A 21,088-nucleotide genomic window follows, 5' to 3' on the forward strand; every position below is an offset into this window, starting at 1 on the left:
AAGGAAAGAGGGAGGACAGAGAGAGATTGGAGGGAGGAGAAGAAACGCGGCTGCGCGTTGCTCGTGTTCAGCTTACAAAGCAAGAAGCCTGGTGACACTAAAGTATCACCGTTAGTATGTTTTTATACGCTTCTTTTTGCTCCCATTTAAATTAAATCCGATAAAAGTGACTTAAGATTCAAGTTTTCAAAAAGTCTTCTTTGCATTATAAATGAAAGTAAGCTCAGTAATTTCTATTTGCATAATTAATCGTTTTTCTCTTTTTTCTCTCTACCAAAAACTTGATGACAAAAATGTTCAGTTTTTGAAGAACAATTGTATTTCATAGTTGTTTCTGTTGTTTTTATTTTGGATATTTAAAATATCTTCCGATTCCAGTGTTGAATATTCTTCAGAATTTAAAGTTTATTGATCTTTCTTGCATTATTATGCCATTATTGCTATTATATTACTTGAAAATGGTCTGACAATAACAATATTATCATTTATTGCGATAACTTCTGGAATATCGTCCAGTAAATTTTGTTATTGTGACAGGCCTGAAATCTGTCTAATCTGTTTATATGTACTAAATCAGAAACTAAGATTATTAATCTATTATCCACACCAAACCTGAAACTTAAAGAAAACCAGGCTTATATAAACTTATCGATTATTCTAACGATTAATTGGTTAAAATTGCACATTCTACGATTTCTTATTTAACCTCAAGCACTTTTCTACATTCAATTATTACATTTTATACTTAGTTGCTTTTAAAAATAATAATAATATAAAAATGTTCTTGTCAAAAATGCAATACCATAGAATTCCTTTGGTGAATCAGACTTTAATCACAATGTGTGATGTTCTTGTTTTCACTTCTAAGACAAAAACTCAACAACTTAAACAAGAACAAAATGTTTTCCCTGAAGCATTTAAGTGCTAAAATATGCAAAATAAGATGAAATCTGTGTTGAGCAATAAACTCTCTCAGCGTTTATGTTGAGCAACATTGTCTCTTTGTGTCAAGGTTTCCCCCGCTTTTTAAACACTTACCAGTTTTCTTGCACTATTTTCCTGACAAAACTATTATAAAGCATTCTTTAGTCATTCGCTTTTCAAGGAAAATTACTGGAAAACATTAAACTCTCCAGTTTTTGTTCTGAGTTTTGGCAGAGAAGCGGCTGAATGACGGATCTTGTCTGATTGGACTGAACTGAGCTGCTCTTTCACTTCTGTTTTTTCAGGAAACATGTAAATATGCAAAGCAGAAATAGCTTTCTCCCAGATTTTTCATGGGAATTTTAGGAGCTGGCTTCAGCTAGTCGCTTTCTTTCTCCCAATTTAAAAGTGTGCAAACAAAGCCAAACATACTTTCACCCTCAGCTGCTGTCAAAGTGTTTATTTAATGATAAAAGGAGAAGAAAATAAATCTTGTTATATATTAATTATGTCACTAAAACTCAATTTATACATTTAATCAAATGAGACCTGAAGCTGTCAACGCCGAGTCAAAATCTGACCTCTGGTGCCTCTCAGAAATGATTCGGGTCACAAATCAAACAAAAGGTTATTTCATAATTTATCAGCAGTTCAGAAGAATTAATCACGCTTAGTAAAAAATAACAGAACAGTAACTCTGCTGTCAAGCTTTTCTCCTTCGAGGTTTTATTTAAGTAAGAAGTTGCACTCTTGTTTTGGTTTCCTCCATTTTGTCAAACATTTTATTTTCATACAAAAATTATGAGAAAAACTCAGATTATTATTCTTTGCCTCATCTTACTATTTTTCACTCTGAAATTACTAAAATATATATATTTGTCCAGACAAGTAGGTTAGAAATAAAAAAGCAGAAAGCGTTGAATTAACATGCTGACCTATTAGACAGTTCACCATTACCTAGCTTAAGTAGCAATTAGCCTGAATGTTTGTTAGCTTGTGAAGCAGCTGCAATAGATATTAGCCTGAGCAAATATTCTAATATCTAAGGTTTTAGCTAAGTTAGCAGGTAACATGAACAACTTTAATTCCAAATGTGTACCTAATTTTTCCAACTAAAATCGTCTACTGTTTACGGTAAGATACTGACTGTTCATAACCACTGCACACAACCCCCAGAAATTGCTCGTTTTCTTTCTTCTTTGTGTGTTTTTTGTGTTGTTCTTTGTGCTGAATAAACAGCAATAAAACCAACAATATGAACATGAATGTAGAAATTTATGAGCAGAGTTATTATTATGATAGTTCTCAGGTTTGTAATAGAAATTCTTATTTGGAGGGAAATGAGGTTGGTTGCCTTCAGATTTTTGACCAGACCAAAAATAGACAAAAAATATAATCAAATCTGACTGTTTTTAATATCCCGCCCTCCTTGAGTTACGACTCCCTGTAATACGTCATCACAACATAAATTTTAAAAACACAGGCAGGAAGAAATAAGAGATTCTTTGGCTTAAATTACAACACAGAAACCAGAAAAAAATCCTTGAGAAAACAACGACGGAGCCAGAATAATTTTGGAAACTTTGGGAAAAGTCCCCTAACTTTTTCCTGAGTGCTTATTGGTCTAACTTTGGGTTTTCCATCAAGTGGATTGGCGGCTTCGGTTCTCCCACCTCCCGAATCCTGAGGCGTGTGAGGGAGTGTTTGGGGCAACAAATCAGTAATATTGTTCCGCACTCAGAGCTGTGCACTGCTGGCATGGACAAAATGAGCAGAGTGTGTTTTCCTAAATGTGTGTGTGTGTTGGGAGGGTGTTTTCCTTGGCAGACACTCAGAGACACAGAGAAGGAGGGAAACTTGGCATATTTTACTGCTCTTAGTCATTGTTTTTACAAATGATGTGCCTGTTTAGATTAATAATCTACACCAACAAACACTGGAATTAGGTTCACACACATAAATTTAGATTTAACGGTTAAAGGGTGTTTCTCTGGATTATGTTTGTGATTGAAGGTTGAAAAGGGTTAAATTATAGCTTTAGGAGTTTAACTAGATTTTTGTGGTATTGTGGAAACTCGATATTATGCCAAATTATTGTCTTTAGTGATATTTAACTGCCAGAACTCTGACATGTTCTCTTACGTAATGTTTTTTTGGTGGCCAGTATATTATAACGTGAAAAGCAAATGGGTCCAAAGATACTCATAAATAATTTGCTGAAATATTATGCATATTACAAGCTTTATGTATTTAGAATAGTTAATGTCAGATAAACATACAGGGTGGACTGTGTACGTAGGTCTGCATAAAATGTTTTGCTCATTACTTTAATAAAACACTTTAAGATAACTTGAGTTTCTTTTTAGTTGATCAAAGTCATTCTTCACTATAGTTCTGCTTTTGGATTGAGGAACTATTAGCATTAGCGGTTTTTAGAGTCACTGAACAAGCAATTAGCATAGCAGTGTTATTTGAGTCAGTTGTTTCAGCAAAAATATTTATTTAAACAACTGACATTTTGAGTTTCATCTGCTTTAACACAGCCACTTAACAGCTTAGCTTAGCTTTTGATATGAACATAATCACAAGGTAGAGCTATAAAAGCTAACGGCTACTTAACAGAAAATTGAGCTAACTGCCAGTTAACTGGCACTCAAGGCTACTTGAGCTAACTTATGCTAAAGCTAAGCATGTCATACTAACTATGTCTTAAACTAACAGATACTAAAGCTAACTGCTAGTTAAAAGCTACCTAATTAGCTTTTAAATCAAGTAGCTTTTAGCTCAGTTAGATGTTTCTATAAAGTAGCTCATCGCTCATGTAGCAGTTAGCTTTATATAGCTTGTATAACAGTAGTTAGTACTGTCAGCTGTTTATGTCAATTAGCTGTGAGAAGTTGCTCGCTTCCATCCATCCATCCATTTTCTTGCACCCTTGTCCCTTAGTGGGGTCAGGAGGTGCTGGTTCCTCTCCAGCTAACGTTCCGGGCGAGAGGCGGGGTCACCCTGGACAGGTCGCCACTCTGTCGCAGGGCATCACAAGAGACGCACAGGACAAACAACCATGCACACACACACTCACACCTAGGGACAATTTGGAGAGGCCAATTAACCTGACAGTCATGTTTTTGGACTGTGGGAGGAAACCGGAGTACCCGGAGAAAACCCACCATGCACAGGGAGAACATGCAAACTCCATGCAGAAAGACCGGGGCCGGGAATTGAACCCAGAACCTTCTTGCTGCAAGGCAACAGCTCTACCAACTGCGCCACTGTATTAGCTGTAACTTTAGTAGGTTATAGCTCAGTTGAATTTTAACACAATTAGCTGTTAGCACTTGTAGCTGTTAGCTAATCTGCTTGCATTAGCATTCCTGTGAAATTCTTTAAACTAAGATTACTTTTATATCTGATACGAAGAGTTTGGCTACTGTTTGTGATTACTTCACTACCTCTCGCATAAATATAAAACATACTTTTAATCTCGGTTAGCAGAAGGGTAACCCCCCTCCCAAAAAACCCAAGATATGCAACATTTGTTTAAAAAACATAAACTTGATTGGTTGCATTGCTTCAAACGCAATGCAATCAGGTTCTCTGTTTCCTGAATAACTGCTAAAACTGTGAGGAAATAAAAACAAGACGTGCAGTCTTTAGTCCAGATGTGTCTGTGCACAGAAACTCCTTCTATGACCTGACCCAAAGAGGCATATTTGAACAAGCCTGGACATAAATTTGCATCTCTATTAAATCACAATTGGATGACAATAAAAGCAATAAAGTTGAGTCATAATAAACTGCATGGGCCGGTGATAAATGATTTGAAATGCGCACATTGACAGTAAAACTGAGTATTTCAGGAAAAAAATTCAGCCTGAGATGGAGAGATAATTCAAAAATGTTTCGGCAGACAAGGAAAGAACGAAGCAGAGTGTGTGAGGCGACAGAGGTAGGAGGGAGTCAGCTCTCCCTCATCACAACTTGGCCGCCTTTCAGCAACTCTGACTCTGCTTTTCAGCTTGTATTAATATAAATACGGGGACAAAAACTGTCCAAGCTGCATTACTTATGCTGGGGCTATTTGACACAAAGCGCCTCTGAGACGATGCTCTTTGTGTTTCCTGCGTTACCCCCAGCAGGCCCTGCGGGTGGAGCGGAGTGAAACCTAAGCGGTGAGCTGCTCTCCCCCGAGACGGAGGGGCGTACGAGCCAGATTGAGGCCAGATGTTGCAGACGCAGGAGCGAGCCAGCAGGACCGCGATCCATTTATAGGCTCAGGCCGCTTTGCTGCAAAACAATATATTGATAACAACGACCAGAGCTTCTCTGGACGCCAAACTTAACGTGAGGAATGGATTTACAGTACAGCCTGTACTCATTTCTGAAATATTTGTAGCCTTTGGGTTTTTACTGCACTCAAATGTGGTTTAAAACAGTTTGTTCCAAAAGTTTCTATTTTCTCACCCATTAAATAACAGCAGATACTCAGGATTCTGGTTATTGTAGTTAACTAAAACTAACAAATAACGAAAACTTAATAAATAAAATCTGCGATTAATTAAGAAAAAATATAACTAGGTGGAACCATACTAAAATTCTAGATATGACATCCTTTGTTTTTGTGTTAATGAATTTATTTATTAGCCTTTTGAACTGATGTGAAACAGGTTAGCAGTTTACTTTAGCTGTCTGCAAATTTCAGCTACAACAAGATGGGAGAAAACGTCAGCATCAGTTGGTTGTCCAACAATTTGAATCCATTTTTAAAAAATAGCATCTTCTGTTCGCCAAACTGATGTATGCATAATCGCAACACTTTGACCTTTTGAAATTATGAACCCTAAACTAACTAACTAAACAATATCTGACGAATAATAACTAAGAATAACTAGCAGATGCACTCTAAAGACTAAAACTTCCTGAATTAGACAAACAAAAAGTCACAGCGAAATAAAACTAAACAGTAATGAAAAGATGAGCCCCAACAACCATTAAGCATGAATCACAGCAGTTTTTAATCTATTGTTGCAATTACAGTATAACTATGTGATGTTAATACTACTGATAGAGACAACCATAATGATGAAAATGGGAAAGTACAGAGAAAGGTCAAGATACTATTAGATAAGTGATAAATTGTTTAAGGAACGATTAAATGACTCATTTTGAAGAGTTTTTAGAAACAACAAACGTTCAAACTCCTAAACGTGAATCAAAGGGAACCAGATTTCTGGAAAAAATAATCGTTCGTTTGGTTATGGAGACACTCCAGCTGGTGCTAATAATCCTGTGCTGTTTGTCGATGACCTTGTTTTACATGTGGTGTTTTGTTGACTTCTGTCTGTCCTGAAAACAACACTTGAGCTTTGTTTTTGTGGTTTCAGTTTAAAAAACTGAGTTAACGGATTCCCCCGACTTTTATTTTCATTCCAGAACCTGGAATTGTGTTTAAGAGGCAGATGAATTATGTCTGCTTTGTTCGATACAGTGAAGTCAGACATGTTTCCATTTTCTCCCAGACTTTCTGAAAAGATGGCACAACATTCCTGCCCTTGTTGGCCTTCAAACACTGTTAGCAATGGGTGTACATTTTGTTTTGGCTCCAGCCTGTATCTGTAATCTTCTGACTCACAGTGCTGACTGCTCTACATCATCTGGTAGAGCCTCACTAATGTGGTTCCTAAATCTTCGACAGGCCTTAAAGGTCACCCATGTGGTCCGGGCCCCTCGGGTTGGGGAACTCCCTGCTTCAAGAGGTCAGAGAGAAAAACAGTGTCTTGCCTTAAATTAGTGCAGTTTCGGTATTTTAAAAAGTGTTGAAAAGCTGAAATCACTCCAGGTTGGATAGCTAAGTTTTAGTTTCCAAATTGTGAAGTTGCTCAGATTTTATTGCAGAGTTTCAAATCTGAAAACTTGTGGGATTTAATTTGTTTGGCATTTAAACACAAATTTATCACATTCATTAAAATGATAAATTTAGGAAACGCAAACTATGAGAAGTTCAAATAAGATTTTTCAAGCATGGCATCCATGTTGGATTTTGAAATCAGGGCTTTGTGTGGAACCGTTTTCCAGTTTTAACTCTGAAAACTACTGGGATTTGCTTCTTGTTTTGCTAATTATTATTAGCAACATGCTGAAAACAGTCTTGGCAAGTTGACACGTTCTATTTCAATCAAAAATAATAAATAGACAGCTCACTAGTGGAGATACTGGTAGCTTTTCATAGTCGGTGCAACCAAATTGGACTGTTTTTCAAGCCAGAATTACAGTTTATTCAGAAAACACCTCACACCCACATAAATTGGATAATTATTTTGCCAAATAATGTAATTATGTAATATTGTAGTCATGAGAGGCTTGTGATCCTTTCTAAAACCGTTTACAGTTGCCCATTTTAACAGGTCAAACAAGCTAACATCAGGTCTTCATTATCTCTTCAGGCCACAGCCAATCAGGAAAAAAATAGCACCCCAGGATTGGCTGCCAGTCAGGTAGCATTGTATCTGTGACATTTTTCTTTTGAATATTTTTGATATTGTCACCTTCCAAAAATAATGTCTAGTCATTTTTTGCTAAATTTTTTAGTTTTTATTAATTTTCTACACTTCATTTGAATCCTGAAGGAAAATGTTCACTAACTGAAGTTGTAAAGAACTCAGTAAATGGCCAAGAACTATGAAAAGGTCAACTGAACCTCTTAACTACGCAGTTGCGGCTGCCATACTGGATTTTGTGCAGCACAGCTAACACTAACACAGCTAGCAACTAACGCTAGCTGTGCCAATGCTAGCTTTTGCGTAAACGGCAACCGCAAATACACTATTAAAATAATTTGTTGGAACTTTTTTTTAACTTTAACCTTTCTAAAAGAAAGTCAACATGTTTTGTGAGTATTTGTGTAAAGTTACAGTTAAAATTCTTTGTTTTTCGGTCGACATTTCCCGCCTCATGTAGCCAACTGAAACCAGAACGTTCTCCTCTCCTGATTCTGCCCTTTACATGCGATCCGTGGTGCTTAAATATTTGGCGTTAAAATAGAAGTCATGCAGGTGCCATTCTTCTGGGTTTTATTGTGTCAGAGTTGTTTTTTTGTTGTTGTAGATGTGTAGATATGAACCTCACAATAAACTATAGAAAGTTATCTGTGTTTTCTCAGCGCAGAAATGAAACAATAATCTCTCCTTGCAGGAGAAACTCAAACAGGGAGCAGCTTTTTACTCTCCGGACCCGCCTCCTCCTCCTTCTCCTCCTCCTCCTCCTCCTCCTCTTCTTCCTCTTCCTCCTGTGTGCAGAAATGGGGAGGGCAAGAAGTTAAAAAGAGTCCACCTCTGAGCCATTGTTCTAGTTCTGGAGTTCTGGAGACGGGTCGGGACGCAGCTGCTGCGCTGCTGGTACCGGACGGCGGTCTGTCGTTATGACGGGCTCCGGTCCGAAGCTGGGCGTCCTGCTGCTTGTGGCGGTTCTGCTGCAGACGGTGGTCGTCACCATCACGGTGCTGCACTTCACCTCGGCTCTGAACTCGGTGAGGAAACGGGGGGGAAAGATGCGGGCTGATGGTTTTTGTTTGCGCACGGCGCGCGTTGTGCGTCAAACTGATGCTGGTGCAACAGATTCTGCGTTTTCTGCAAACTCTTGCATGATATCTGTTAAAAAATATATTGTTTTTTTCTACAAACCTTTCTGTTTTTGGAAAGTTGACGTTTTAAACCATGCATGTTCACGTTAAATCTGTGCAAACACATGCGCAGAGGTGACAGGAAAGTTTGGAGGTAGACTTCAGCCGTTTTTATGAGTTTCTGCAGAGCATGCGTGCTTCTTCTGCTAAACTGGGTTTATTCCAGAGAGACTCCTGGTCTGTTTACAGCAATCAATCATTAACTCACATAAAGCGGAGCAGCAATAAGTGGGAAATGAAACATAAACAGATAAGAAGCAAAGAACGGGACACCTGCCAGGAAACTTTTATGTTGACTCAGCCTTTTAGGAAAACAGAGATTGCCTCCTTTTTAAGCTATGATTGAGGTGGATTATCAAGAAAATTGCTTTGAAACTTTTTTAATTTTGTCTGCACAGATGAAAGAGACGTTCGCCAGGAGCAGCGTTTCCTGTCTGACAGGCTCCGACCTGCAGAGCGTCACGGCTGTACGAGGAGATCCATGCTGGCAGGTGACCCAGCAGCTCCACCTGCTCATCGAAAAGGTATCACACCTGGTTCTTATCTGGCAACACAGCAACGCTTGTTGGTCAGCAGATTACCCACAGATTGTTCTCAAGTGAGAGTAGTATTACTTCAACATGTTTTCACTGAAGTAAAAGTGAAAACGTACTCCTTAGAAACACTTCTCTACTTCTGAGTAACTGATAACATTTTACGATGTTAGGTAGACGGAAAAATGGACAGATTTTTGGACTTTAGAGATAAAAGTGAAAAAATAAACCAAAAACACAATAACAGAGCAACAAATCTGAGCAGAAGAAACATTTTTCAAATTAAATTTCCCAGCATAACATTTATTAAACTAATAGATGCATATATTAAAATATGTCATGTATGAATGTTTGTCACCATGAATTTTTCTGGACGATAAAAGTTATTGCTATAAATGATAATATTGTTGTTTTGAGAATAGTAATTTAATGATAATGGCATAATATCCAAAACAAATAAACAATTTAAATGATAAATTAAGGTGAGTTCAATAATTTCTATTTGCATGATTTATAGTTTTTCTATTTTTTATTTTTTACAAAAAACTGGATGATGAAATTCTTCAGTTTGGATTTTTATCATCTAGTCTTTTTTTGCAGGACAGTTTTGTTCACAGAAATTTTTAAAATTCATTTTATTTGCTATTTCTATTGTTTTGTTTCTTTATTTTGGACATTTAAAATACCTTCCAGTTCCAGTGTTTAAAAGTTTATCAGAAGTTTATTGAGAATATATTCTTACATTATTATTCCTTTATTACCATTACATTGCTTGAAACTGGTCTCCAAACAATATTATCGTTTATCGCCGTAACTTCTGGGACAATTTATTGTTAAACAATCGTGACAGGCCTAGTTAAAGTATTCCTCAAGTAAAATTTAGAAAATACGGTGTAGTAAAACTACTCCCTAAACAGCTTTTTCCAAAACGTTGTTTGAGTAAATGCAGCTCCAACCCTCCTCTGTTGATTAGTTTAATATGCTGTCACTTTTTGGCAAACTGCAGAGGTTCAACAAGTTAATTTTTCCTCCCCTGCTCTGCACCAAAACTTCCCACACACTCAAAACTGCCCTGAAAATTACGATTCCGAGAAGCTACTTTTATCCGCCATTGCTGTTTCTTCTTTCATGTCAGCCTTTTGATATGAAAAAAAAAAAACTCCAACTGTTGCAATAATGTGGTTCATTCTTTAGGTTTTGGATAAGCTGGGAACAATGAGAGCTCCTTTAACAGAGCGGAGGGCAGGTAGTTATCCTTATTAATATGATTATCAGTGGCTTCCTGTGAACAGAGGCGGCAGGAAAAATGCAGAAATGATCCAAATCTCTGTCAGTCGCACAATGAGCTCCTTCATAGATGTGATGTGATCCTCTGTGGTCTAATCAGCGCAGGAATGCATTCACCTGCTCTGCTCCGACACACACACACGTACACACACACACACACACACACTCTGAGTTTCTTCATTTCACTGTTCATACTTGTACATTTTCCTCCTTCTCAGACTTTGCTGCTTTCTTTAGTTGGTTGTTTTATCAGCTGCAGTTTGAATAAACTACTGTCATCGTACTGAGACACTTTGACCTGCAAGCATGGAGAATCCTTTAAAATTACAATTCCTCATGAGAAATCATGCAAAAATGCTAAAAACTCACAATTAAAACTCTAATACAAGGATGGTGCTCCAAGGCTTAAAACTATCCGTGTTTCCACGTGAACATGCTTTTACAGAATGAATTGCTATATTTATTAATTTAAAGCCTCAAATTACATTGGCACCTCCAAATAAAGTCATGCATATCAACATTTCAGTAAGTTAAAATGTAATAAAAGACTTTAACTGATTGAAACAGGAATGAAAAAGCTCAAATATTAAATTCAATCCTGCATTTTTTCTAAATTCAGTTTCGTTTTTCATTAGTTTGGTTGCAGCTGCTGATAAACTGAGCAAAGGAACGTATAAGACGAGGAAGCAGCGAGCGATCGGGTTACAGGAACACCAATGCTGCTTGTTATTCAGCGAAAGAAACTTCCTGGTCGTGGTGTCAGCACATTTCCAGGGTCAAACAGCTGCATGTCGGGCAGAGCCCACTGCTTCGCTGCAGATAAGGCGTAAAACTGCAGCTCATGTTGTTGTTCTGCGCTGAGTAACATGATGTGATGCCTCAGGGTTTGTTAAAGTGAGACTTGTCAGAGAAAAATGCTGTTGAGTTTGTGAAGGTACTGAAGTAACCAGCAAAGCACCGAACACACATCTGTGTGACTCCAAATAATTGTTTGCATGTGTTCTTCCTGTAGTCTCTGTCTCAGCGCTACCAGAGGCGGATTTCATCAGCAGTCAGAGGTGAGGAAAAGGAAAAAAATCAAGAAAAAACGCTCCTCTGATGTCATGATAGAAACATAATCTGGTCGTTAGGAGGTTTTAAAAGAGATTAAATAATCCCAAGAGCAAAACATGAATAAAAAACTAAACTACACACAAAACTAAATTACAAACTGAGTGAAAATAGTGTCAGGTGCTGCAGATGAAATATATAACAGCCGGGCTGAAACGATTAATCATGATTAATCAATTATTTAAATAATCGTCAAATAATTTAGCAATGAATTAATTGTTAGAGTATAGAGTCAAAAAGAAAAATCTGAACAAAAATACATATATTTTGCATTTTCAATCTAGTTTTAGCTTCACCTGCTTCAGATCTACTGAAATAATCCTAAATTATTGCATTTCAGGCTATAAAAATTTTACTTTCTTATTAAACTGAATTGAATTATTTGTTTATTTGCATTTTTATGTATTTCTATTACTTAAGTGGTTAAATGAAAACCTGCAGAATGTGTCATTTTTTAAAATATGATTAATCGATTAATCGTCCAAATAATTAATAATTAAAATAATCCTGGCATCATGTCCTTACTAACATGAAGCCAGGGTGGACAGATATCAGCAATGACCTTAGAGAAAGTATTGTTTCTGCTAATCAACTATAATCAATAACTGTCAATCATTTCAGGAATAAAACACAAGATCATGTTAGACTGTGAAGGCCTGTTTGGAGAGGTTTTTCAGAATAAAGCGTCTTCTCTCTAAGAAAGAGAACAAATATTACCTTAACTAACTGATGATCAGGGACAGTCCAGAGGAAGTGTCCAGTCAGCTCTGTTTGAAGTATTTCAGAGTAAAATGTAAAAACATTTCAGATGAATATTTGACGAAATTGGATCATCAAAAGGACAATCATCACAAAAATAGCAACAAAACCGCTAGCTAATGTGCTAGCAAATAAATGAATCAATGCGTGGTAGTGGAATGAACAAAACATTGTTTTATTTACTTTATTTCAAGCCTCAGTGGAGTCCTTAAGATTCTTAACATGTTGGAAATTTAACACTTAAAGAAATTTCTGTCCTTATCTTTTCTCTTCATAATAGATGAAGTGTCCCGTGTGTTGCCCTCACTAGTGATGGAGGACAGGGCTTCACCTCGCCCCAAAGTTGCCGCTCATGTCACGGGGAGTTTTGTGTCCAAACTGGAGCGAGACGGAGGAGGTGAGAGAACCTTTACTGACTACATTTGGTAGAAAGAATCCTGTTTTAAATGTATTTTTATTGGAGCTGAATCAGTTTTACAAACAAAGTTAAATGCTAAAGGTAAAGGATCCAACATAAACAAAGCTTGTAATAACAAATACATCAGTGTTAATGAAGAAATACATTGATTATATCAGGCCTACATTATGTGATAATAATAACGGCATAAATGATATGTAACAGTATAAATACAAGTAAGTGTAGCTTCCAAAAGCAGCTAGCAATGCTCTATCGCTCATGCTAGCTTCTAAATTCACCTGACAAAAAAGTCCCTGTTTCTTGTCTTTTAAAAATTTTCCTTTCCCTCCTTTTGAAATCTGTTCCCTGGGTAAGAATTGAAATTGTTTAAAAAAAGCAATAGTTTATGGTAATTTTCAAATTCTACTTTTCTAACTTTCTGTATTGGCTTGCTGTGCTGCAATGATAATTCTAACTTCTATGTAAATAGGAACGGTATGCTTAGATTTGAAATCAGCTCTTGTTTTTATTTTGTCCTCCTCTATGGCACGCTCTTGCTAACAGCTCAAGTAATTACAAATACAGCAAATTGTAAAGTGGTGTTTTTCTAAATTCCTGTAGAAACTAGCTGTACTGTAATGCTAATGCTAGTTTCTATGTAACAGGAAGCACAGGTGTGGATTTCATTTTTTACGTTTTACATTTCTGTCATTGTTGCAATGGTTATAAAATGTTTTTTTGCTTTCTTTTAATAAAATGAACGTTGAGTTGCTAAAAGTTTTAGCCACCACAAAACCTGCTATGCTAATGTTTAATTTCACATTTCTGCAGAGTCAGTGTATTCCAGATTTATTTTCTCAACCCCATGTTTAAAAAGAAATGTGATTTTTTTTTCTAGTTTCAGCTGCAGTTCCTGCAGGGCGACGCGTTCAGGGCCAGAAGATTTCGTGGTGGGAGGGTCAGAAGGGCCTGGCGTTCCTGCAGGACGTCCAGCTGCTGGACGGGGAGCTGGTGGTGTCGCATCCTGGCCTCTACTACGTCTACGCCCAGACGTATTTCAGGCACACCCACTCCCTGGAGGAGAACAGCGAGGAGGCGGAGGACCGGGGGAAACCCCTGCTGCAGTACGTCTACAAAAAGGTGAACTCCTCTTTTTTAATTTGGCAGCAATATCACTGCACTTCACGCATCAGCTGCGTCTTAAAGGTCCAGTAGCATACAAAATTCATTTTTTCATGGTCCTCTACATCCAATTTGGAGCTCCACCCTCTTCATTCCAAGCTCCTGCTGTACAATGGCTGCTGGAAAAGGAAGATATTTTCTTATCAGCTGCAGTACACAGCTTGTGTTCATGCATTTTCTTCCAGACATGGAGAACAGAGCTAAGTGGCTTCAGTTTATTTCTACTTGCAATGTCCTTGCGATGTTGCCAAAGAAACATTGCAGTAGTTTGTAGTTTACGCCGATCAGTTTAGGAAGATTTCCTCTGAAAACTACCAGCAGTACATGGCAGGATTCACCAAAAGACTTGGACTAAAGGAAGGTTTAGGTTCTCGTGTTTGTGTCTAATCTGCAAAAGATGGTGATGTAAGTACATGCTGATGTGTTTTCTGTTTTTTGTTTCTGTTTGGCATTAACATGATGTGTCAGCATAAGTTAAAGCTGAATGCTAGCCTCTGCTAACCCTGTGTCTGATGGAGGTTTTCTCCCAGGAAAATCACTTTAAAAATGCTTAAAGTTGACGGGAAATTAAAAAATATCACTGGATTTTTGCGTGTTATTGGAAGACATTTTTAACAAATCTTAAACACCAACTATAAATTCTTACATAAAAAAAATCTAAATTATATAAACAAGTGCAGCCCTCACCAGCGTTTTAGCCTGGTGGGGGCTGGTGGCCCGCCAGGCTTATAATACACAGAAACCCCGTGATGTTACGTTACTCACAATACCTGCGCAAAATGGAAGTTTATTTTTGCGTATTGAGAGAAGTGTTTCTTCTCTAACCTGTCAAACACTTATTTTAAGAAAAAGTTGCATTTGCGGAAAATAAACTGTCTTTTTGCTGAATTATTGTGTTGATTTCAGCTGCTTTGCTGAAGTGAAGCAGAATCGTCAGAGTTTAATTAATAATGATATAAATGTGTGTCAGATTCGTTTCATCCTTCAGGGGTTAAAGGTTTGATGGATGGTCAGGAGGCTCCACTTCTCTGTGTTTCTGTGGACCCATTTTCATGTATCTAATAATGTAAACGGGCTGCACAGTGGTGCAGTTGGTAGAGCTGTTGCCTTGCAGCACGAAGGTTCTGGGTTCGATTCCCGGCCGGGTGTCTTTCTGCATGGAGTTTGCATGTTCTCCCTGTGCATGGTGGGTTTTCTCCAGGTACTCCGGTTTCCTCCCACAGTCCAGAAACATGACTGTCAGGTTAATTGGCCTCTCCAAATTGTCCCTAGGTGTGAGTGTGTGTCCTGTGTGTCTCTGTGATGCCCTGTGACAGACTGGCGACCTGTCCAGGGTGACCCCGCCTCTCGCCCGGTACATTCGCTGGAGAGGCACCAGCAACCCTCCTGACCCCACTGAGGGACAAGGGTGTAAGAAAATGGATGGATAATAATGTAAACACTGAGTTAGGGGGCGTGGCCTGCAGGAGCTCATTTGCATAACCTAATTGTACAGCTCATTCCTTAATGAGTAAAAATAAGCAGAAAAGAGCTTTAATCAATCCTAGCATACTGGGGGACCTGTAATCTGTTTTTGGTGACTCATCACCCCTGCTGAGATGGATCTGAATAAACATTCAAGTCTTAAATTAAACGCTGATGTTGGTGATAATTGGTCCACACCGCCTGCATGTCAGATAAAAAGCTGGCTTGTCCTGAACATTTCATGTCTTCAGTTTGTGATGATTCACATCAGAAGGAGCCAAAGCGCTGCGTCCCCTGACTTCGATCAGTCAAAACTGCTGACTAATGTGGAGCCAGACAGTGAGCATGTGCTGCTTCATGACATCCAGAGGCCTGCAGTTCATTACAGGCTGGAGAAAAATTACATTCCTTCAGACAACAACCTGAACAGAGAAATGTTTCTCATTATTTACTTGTAAAACTAAAAGTCAAACCTGGAGAAAGTAATTTTCTAATCAACAGCTCTGGTGGGAACTGTTTCCTAACACAAATAAAAAAGTCTCAAGACATTCAGCGTCATTCCACAGAGTTTCTCACATCCATCCATGACGCCCCACATGTGTTGGTTCTGGTTTGTGTTGCTTTTTTTCCCAGATGTTGAGGCCCAAAAGAAATCGATTTTCTGGGCTGCAAGATTCAAGAAGGAGAAAATATTCAAAAAGATTGTTTTACTTTGTGAAGGAAACTGGTTCTATGATGACGGCTCACATCAGCACCCCATCAGATTACAGACATGTTTCTGACAGCGAGGTCAGAAACATGTCTGTAATCTGAGTTCAGTCTGCCACAGATTATTAAACAGTATGCAGTACACAGCTATTTCAATAGGCAGTTATTTTATTGATTAATTGATTAAATTGGAACAATCTACACATTTTTCATTCACTTTTACTCTTAAGCTTTTGTTAAAAATATTAGAAATATTTTAAATCAAATAAACAAATTTAATTCCTTTTTTAAATAAGAAAATGAACATTTTATTGCGTAAAATGCAATAGCAGCGATCCTTTAGTGAATCTGAATTAGGTAAAACATATTTACAAATAAAGGCATTTTTATCTTAATATATATATTTTTATTTTTACATGCATAAAACTTTAAGGCTTTACAATGTCTGAGTAACTTAAATCTAATTTTCTCTGCAGTTATTTATAGATTAACACATTTGCATGTGCCTGCTTATTTATTTATTTATTTAATTTTTTTATTTATTTATGTTCAGTTATATTGGATTACTTGCATTACTTGCATCACTCTTAGGCATATATATTATAAATTTTGTCTCTTATCGTTTTAATTCTACTAGTAATATTTGGATGGAGTAGCTTGTCAACTAATAATCAGTTTCCCCCGGGGGATCAATAAAGTATATTCTACTCTAAATAAAAGCATTTATTTATGTATATTAAACAGAATACACATAAATAAATGCAAAAAAAAAAAGCCTTTAAATGTTGCCTGTATCTTACCTGGATCCATACTTTAAACTTTTAAGACCAAAACAAAATATTTGTTTTGGTCTTAATATTTATGGTACTTAGCATGTTAGCATGCTAGGCTATTTAGCACGGCACTTAGCATGTTAGGAGTGTTAGCAAAATGTTTTCTTCAAAGCAAATTTTAATCCCTGATTGATCAAAACACTTTAGTCCAGTTCAGATATATTTAATACATGGTGATAGAAACAAAGCAGCTGTTGTTTCTTAGCCATATGCTAATCAGCTAACTGGGTTTGAACCACAGTCTTGTTTCTGAAAACCTGTTTTTAGTTAGAGTTGCGTTGCTTCATAATTGTTCACCATAAGCTGATAAAATCTTTGATCTGCTGTATTTCAGTGTTTCATACAACATTAAAGTACTTTTGTCTGGTTTTCTGTGGCTCTGCTCCAGGTGAACTCCTACCCGGTTCCCATCCTGCTGATGAAGACCAGCCGGACCTCCTGCTGGTCCCGCGGCTCCGACTTCTCTCTGCACTCCGCCCACCAGGGGGGGCTGTTCCCGCTCACCACTGGTGACCGCCTGTTTGTGACGGTGACCAACGCCTCTGCTGTGGACATGGACGAGAAGAGCAGCTTCTTCGGAGCGTTTCTCATCAGTTAGAGGGCCGATTGATGCCGATCAAAGCCGATTGGAGCCAATCGAGGTTTTGTTAAAATCGATCAAACTGCTGCAAGCGTCAGACTCTCCTGAGAAAATTCCTCTTTTGTCTTACGGGATCAAAAACTGAACAAAACTTTGATAACACTGGTTGGCAGAAGAGACCAAAACGATAGTTTGGAGGGCAAACTGAGACCGGACTCAGCCGTTTCTGCTCTGCAAAGACAAAATCTGAAGAACTTTTCTGGTCTGATCAGGTCCAGAACTGATTTACACAGAAACTGAATGACTTCTGCTTCAAATACCTTTTTTAAAAAACTGCTTTTTCACAATTTTATTACAGTAAATATTTATATTTTTACCCGGTAAATACTTTAGACATCTGAGCCTGGGTTTATTTTAAATTATATAAATATAATTTTTAAATTTAAAAATGTCTTTGTGCCGTCTGAAGAATTGTGTAAGGATGGTTCATTTGAAAATAGCACTTACAACTGACATAAAGTAGAATTTTTAATATGAAAGATAATGTAGTTATTATTGGATATCTAACTCCAACCACCAGATGGCGGTAAAGTTCTTCATTAAAATGCAAACAATTAGGAAGCAATTTCACATTTGACCACCAGGTGGTGCTGTTTAGTCCTGATTTTTGGCCACTAAAGAAAATAATGTGCCACTGTCGTTTAAATATGACTTCAAAACATTACATATTACAACAAACAAAAGAAGAAGAATTATATTTAGGAACTTATCACTTATAAAAGCTCATCCTTTGCAGAAAGAGGATCTAAATTTAACAGTCAAAATAAAAATCAATTTAAACTGAAAGCTACTTAACTTTTATTTGTCTAATGCATCTATCTGACGTTTCCAAAAATATCTTCATGACTCTCAATGCTTAGTAACACTTTCACTCAAAAATATGGCAAATAAAAAGCAGGGCACACGTGCACAAAATATAACAATTTAAAAAGTTTAGATTGCCTACACCAAAATATCTAAGTCATTTTTATGATGTTTTTACTTTCAGGTCTGTTTTGTTTTTTCTCATTTTTGTTTCATTTAAACAAACTTTATGTACCATCTGAGGACGATGAAAATGTGCACTGTAAAAACGCAAAGTTTTACCTGTATTTTTGTTTAGTTTCTAGTGCAAATAATACACTTAAAATAAAACTAACTTACAAGCAACTGTTCAGCAGAATGTAGCAGCTTCTTTGAGTCAATAATTCCTTAATATTCATATAAAATGTGCTAGTTCCACTGGCAGATTATTTCACTTGTAAGATGGGAATAATGTTTTGTTAAGTGAGAATATAATTATTGACTTAAAACCAGCTGCCACATCTTGCTGAAAAGTTACTTGTAAGTTAGTTTAGTTTTATTTTAAGTGTATTATTTGCACTGGAAGATGGACTAAGAGCAGTGGGTAAGATTTTGTTTTTTTTACGGTGTGTTGAATTAAAATCTGTCCCTTTAAGTTGACGTATGAGGACAAGACGGGACTTCTTCATTTTTCACTGCTGCTGTCTCGTTTTCTGCCCTCTAGTGGACAACAAGAGCAACAGCAGTTTACGCTACAGATTGATGCTTTGCAAAAACTTGTGAATTTCGAAGTCCACTCAAAAACGTGTGCTGATTTCCTGGATTTGTTTTTCTTAAAGGATGTACATACTGATCTATACTTAGTGCATTTTATTTTTATAAACATTTTTCCAATTTTTCCAACACGAAGGCGGAAGGATGACCCTAAATGGAAAATTAAAAGCCACTGAAACAAAAAGACTTTCTACTGCCTCCATTTCTGATTGTTACATCGCGTTGCTGTCGCTTTAAAAGCTCTTACGGTTGGTATTTGTGTTAAGCTGCTCGACCTGCAGGGATGAAATAACGATCATGGCGTCGTGAACTGCTGCAGCGAGCAGCACCAGATGCTCCCTGGAGGAAACAAACATGACTATCAGATGTTTTACCTCTTTTTATGTGTTTACATTTGAGGAAAACAAACTGCAGGCTGCAATCAACTCTAATAAACTAAATACGACAGAGATGTAAAGAAACACAATTTTTTCCAACGTTACGTGAACGCGTCAGTCATTAAAGAGCGTAAACTTTCACTTTCCCGTTTGTTAATTACAGCCTGATGTGTTTTGTTGATTCAGAAAAGGGAGCAGGCCTGCTGGTTGTTATTATTTGATGTGAATATTTAAACCAGCTAAACACACCGAGGTTGTCAGGGTCGCACAAAAATGTAGTTTTCATTAATCCGCCGGAGCTGAACAAGCAGCTGAACGCTAATGGAGCTCCTAAAGTATTTATGCAACTGTGTGCCTGATAGAAAACACATGAATGTGAATGTAAATATATGTGTTTGTCAGAGTGTAAATATTTTAAATAAATACACATTTTTAAAAGGAAGTAGCTGCGTTTTTGTTTTACGTTTTTCCAAAATAATGTTTTATCGCCTGGAAGGCAGGAACATGTCAGATTTCTAATAAATAATGTAATGTTTTTTATTTAAAGACAAACCGTGTGATGAATGGATGATGCTGGTTGAGAACCAACAGATTTCCGCTAAACGGTTCCGATCTGGGTGGGAGTTTAGGTCCAACATTTTATCGTTTTAGTCGCGGATTCCTCTCTAAAATCACTTCCATGACGGTCAAACAACCACATCGTCACCAGATTGTTAGAAAAATTTGCTTTTTATGGTTTTGATCCCTCTCTTTATTCGTTGCTTTGCTTTGGGGCAAAACTGGGACGAAACCTGGAGGAGAAACAACCCGCAGATGGATGAAAACAGGATGGAGATTTTCCCTTCTAAATGTCCCAGACATTTTTATTTTTTTTATTTTTTGCAGAATTTCAGTCTGTAATTGATGGTTTTAGAGGATAAAGGTGCCGATGTTGGGACCTTTATCCAGTGAGTCACTTGAATCTCTCGGCATGAAGTTCTGGATGATCCATAAACATTTTCTTGAAACATCACTACTCACAGAAAAAAATCAAAAAGTGTTTCATATGTAAAAGCAGAAAAGGAGGAAAACACTTAAATGAGACTCGAATAAAAAGGTTTTGTTCTTTTAAATGCGTACCTGATTTACAGGGACAATATTCATGTTTTAAAGGGAACTATTTTGCAAAATTCATTTTTTGCAACTTCTTATTCTACCATTTGGGTCTCTACTGCCTCTAAAAAACAACAAGCACTTTTTGACAATAACGTAATATTGTTGTTTGGAAAGCGAGACTTCTCAAAAAACTCCTGAATGCCGAGTCACATTCTACCTGCACAGCCCCGTTACCTAGCAACCCCTGCAAAGCCCCGTTACCTAGCAACCCGAGCAGAGTTCCAGCACGTCTGGCGCTGTTCAAAGGCTGCTGGGAAAAACAAATGTTTTATTGTTGACTTTCCATCCAGGAAGTTTCTATCAAATTTTTTGGTTGTATATTTATGAGCTAAATAAGATGATAATCACATGAAAAATACCAAAAAAAAAAAAAAAAGAGTCACCACTAATTGGATTAAACAAAACGAACCAATTGTTGAAATAATTGTCAACACATGTAGTCATGGATTAATTAACTGGAGCATGCAGACTCAAAAAATGCCAT

General features: G+C 37.2%; 1 protein-coding gene across 2 annotated transcripts; it reads left to right on the plus strand.

Moving 5' to 3' along the window:
* Window positions 1–8,221: 8,221 nt before the first annotated feature.
* On the plus strand, window positions 8,222–19,891 carry tnfsf10 (TNF superfamily member 10). Of its 2 annotated transcripts, none has more exons than XM_008396431.2 (6): window positions 8,222–8,449; window positions 9,001–9,126; window positions 11,435–11,480; window positions 12,572–12,688; window positions 13,587–13,828; window positions 17,264–19,891. In XM_008396431.2, the coding sequence occupies exons 1-6, from the start codon at window positions 8,342–8,344 to the stop codon at window positions 17,471–17,473; spliced, it is 849 nt and encodes a 282-aa protein (XP_008394653.1). In that variant the 5' UTR covers window positions 8,222–8,341; the 3' UTR covers window positions 17,474–19,891. The 2 variants fall into 2 exon arrangements, with proteins under 2 accessions (XP_008394653.1, XP_008394654.1); XM_008396432.2 differs by having other exon boundaries at window positions 8,224–8,449; window positions 13,593–13,828.
* Window positions 19,892–21,088: the final 1,197 nt, after the last annotated feature.

Source organism: Poecilia reticulata, linkage group LG20 (assembly GCF_000633615.1).
Source record: "Poecilia reticulata strain Guanapo linkage group LG20, Guppy_female_1.0+MT, whole genome shotgun sequence".
Lineage (NCBI taxonomy): Eukaryota > Metazoa > Chordata > Actinopteri > Cyprinodontiformes > Poeciliidae > Poecilia > Poecilia reticulata.

Excerpts from the sequence above, each read along its gene's own strand:
- tnfsf10 (XM_008396431.2), top strand. The coding sequence starts at position 8,342 with ATGACGGGCTCCGGTCCGAAGCTGGGCGTCCTGCTGCTTGTGGCGGTT. Across the intron at positions 8,450-9,000 it reads TCACCTCGGCTCTGAACTCG|ATGAAAGAGACGTTCGCCAG; the intron begins GTGAGGAAACGG and ends TTGTCTGCACAG. Across the intron at positions 12,689-13,586 it reads ACTGGAGCGAGACGGAGGAG|TTTCAGCTGCAGTTCCTGCA; the intron begins GTGAGAGAACCT and ends TTTTTTTTCTAG.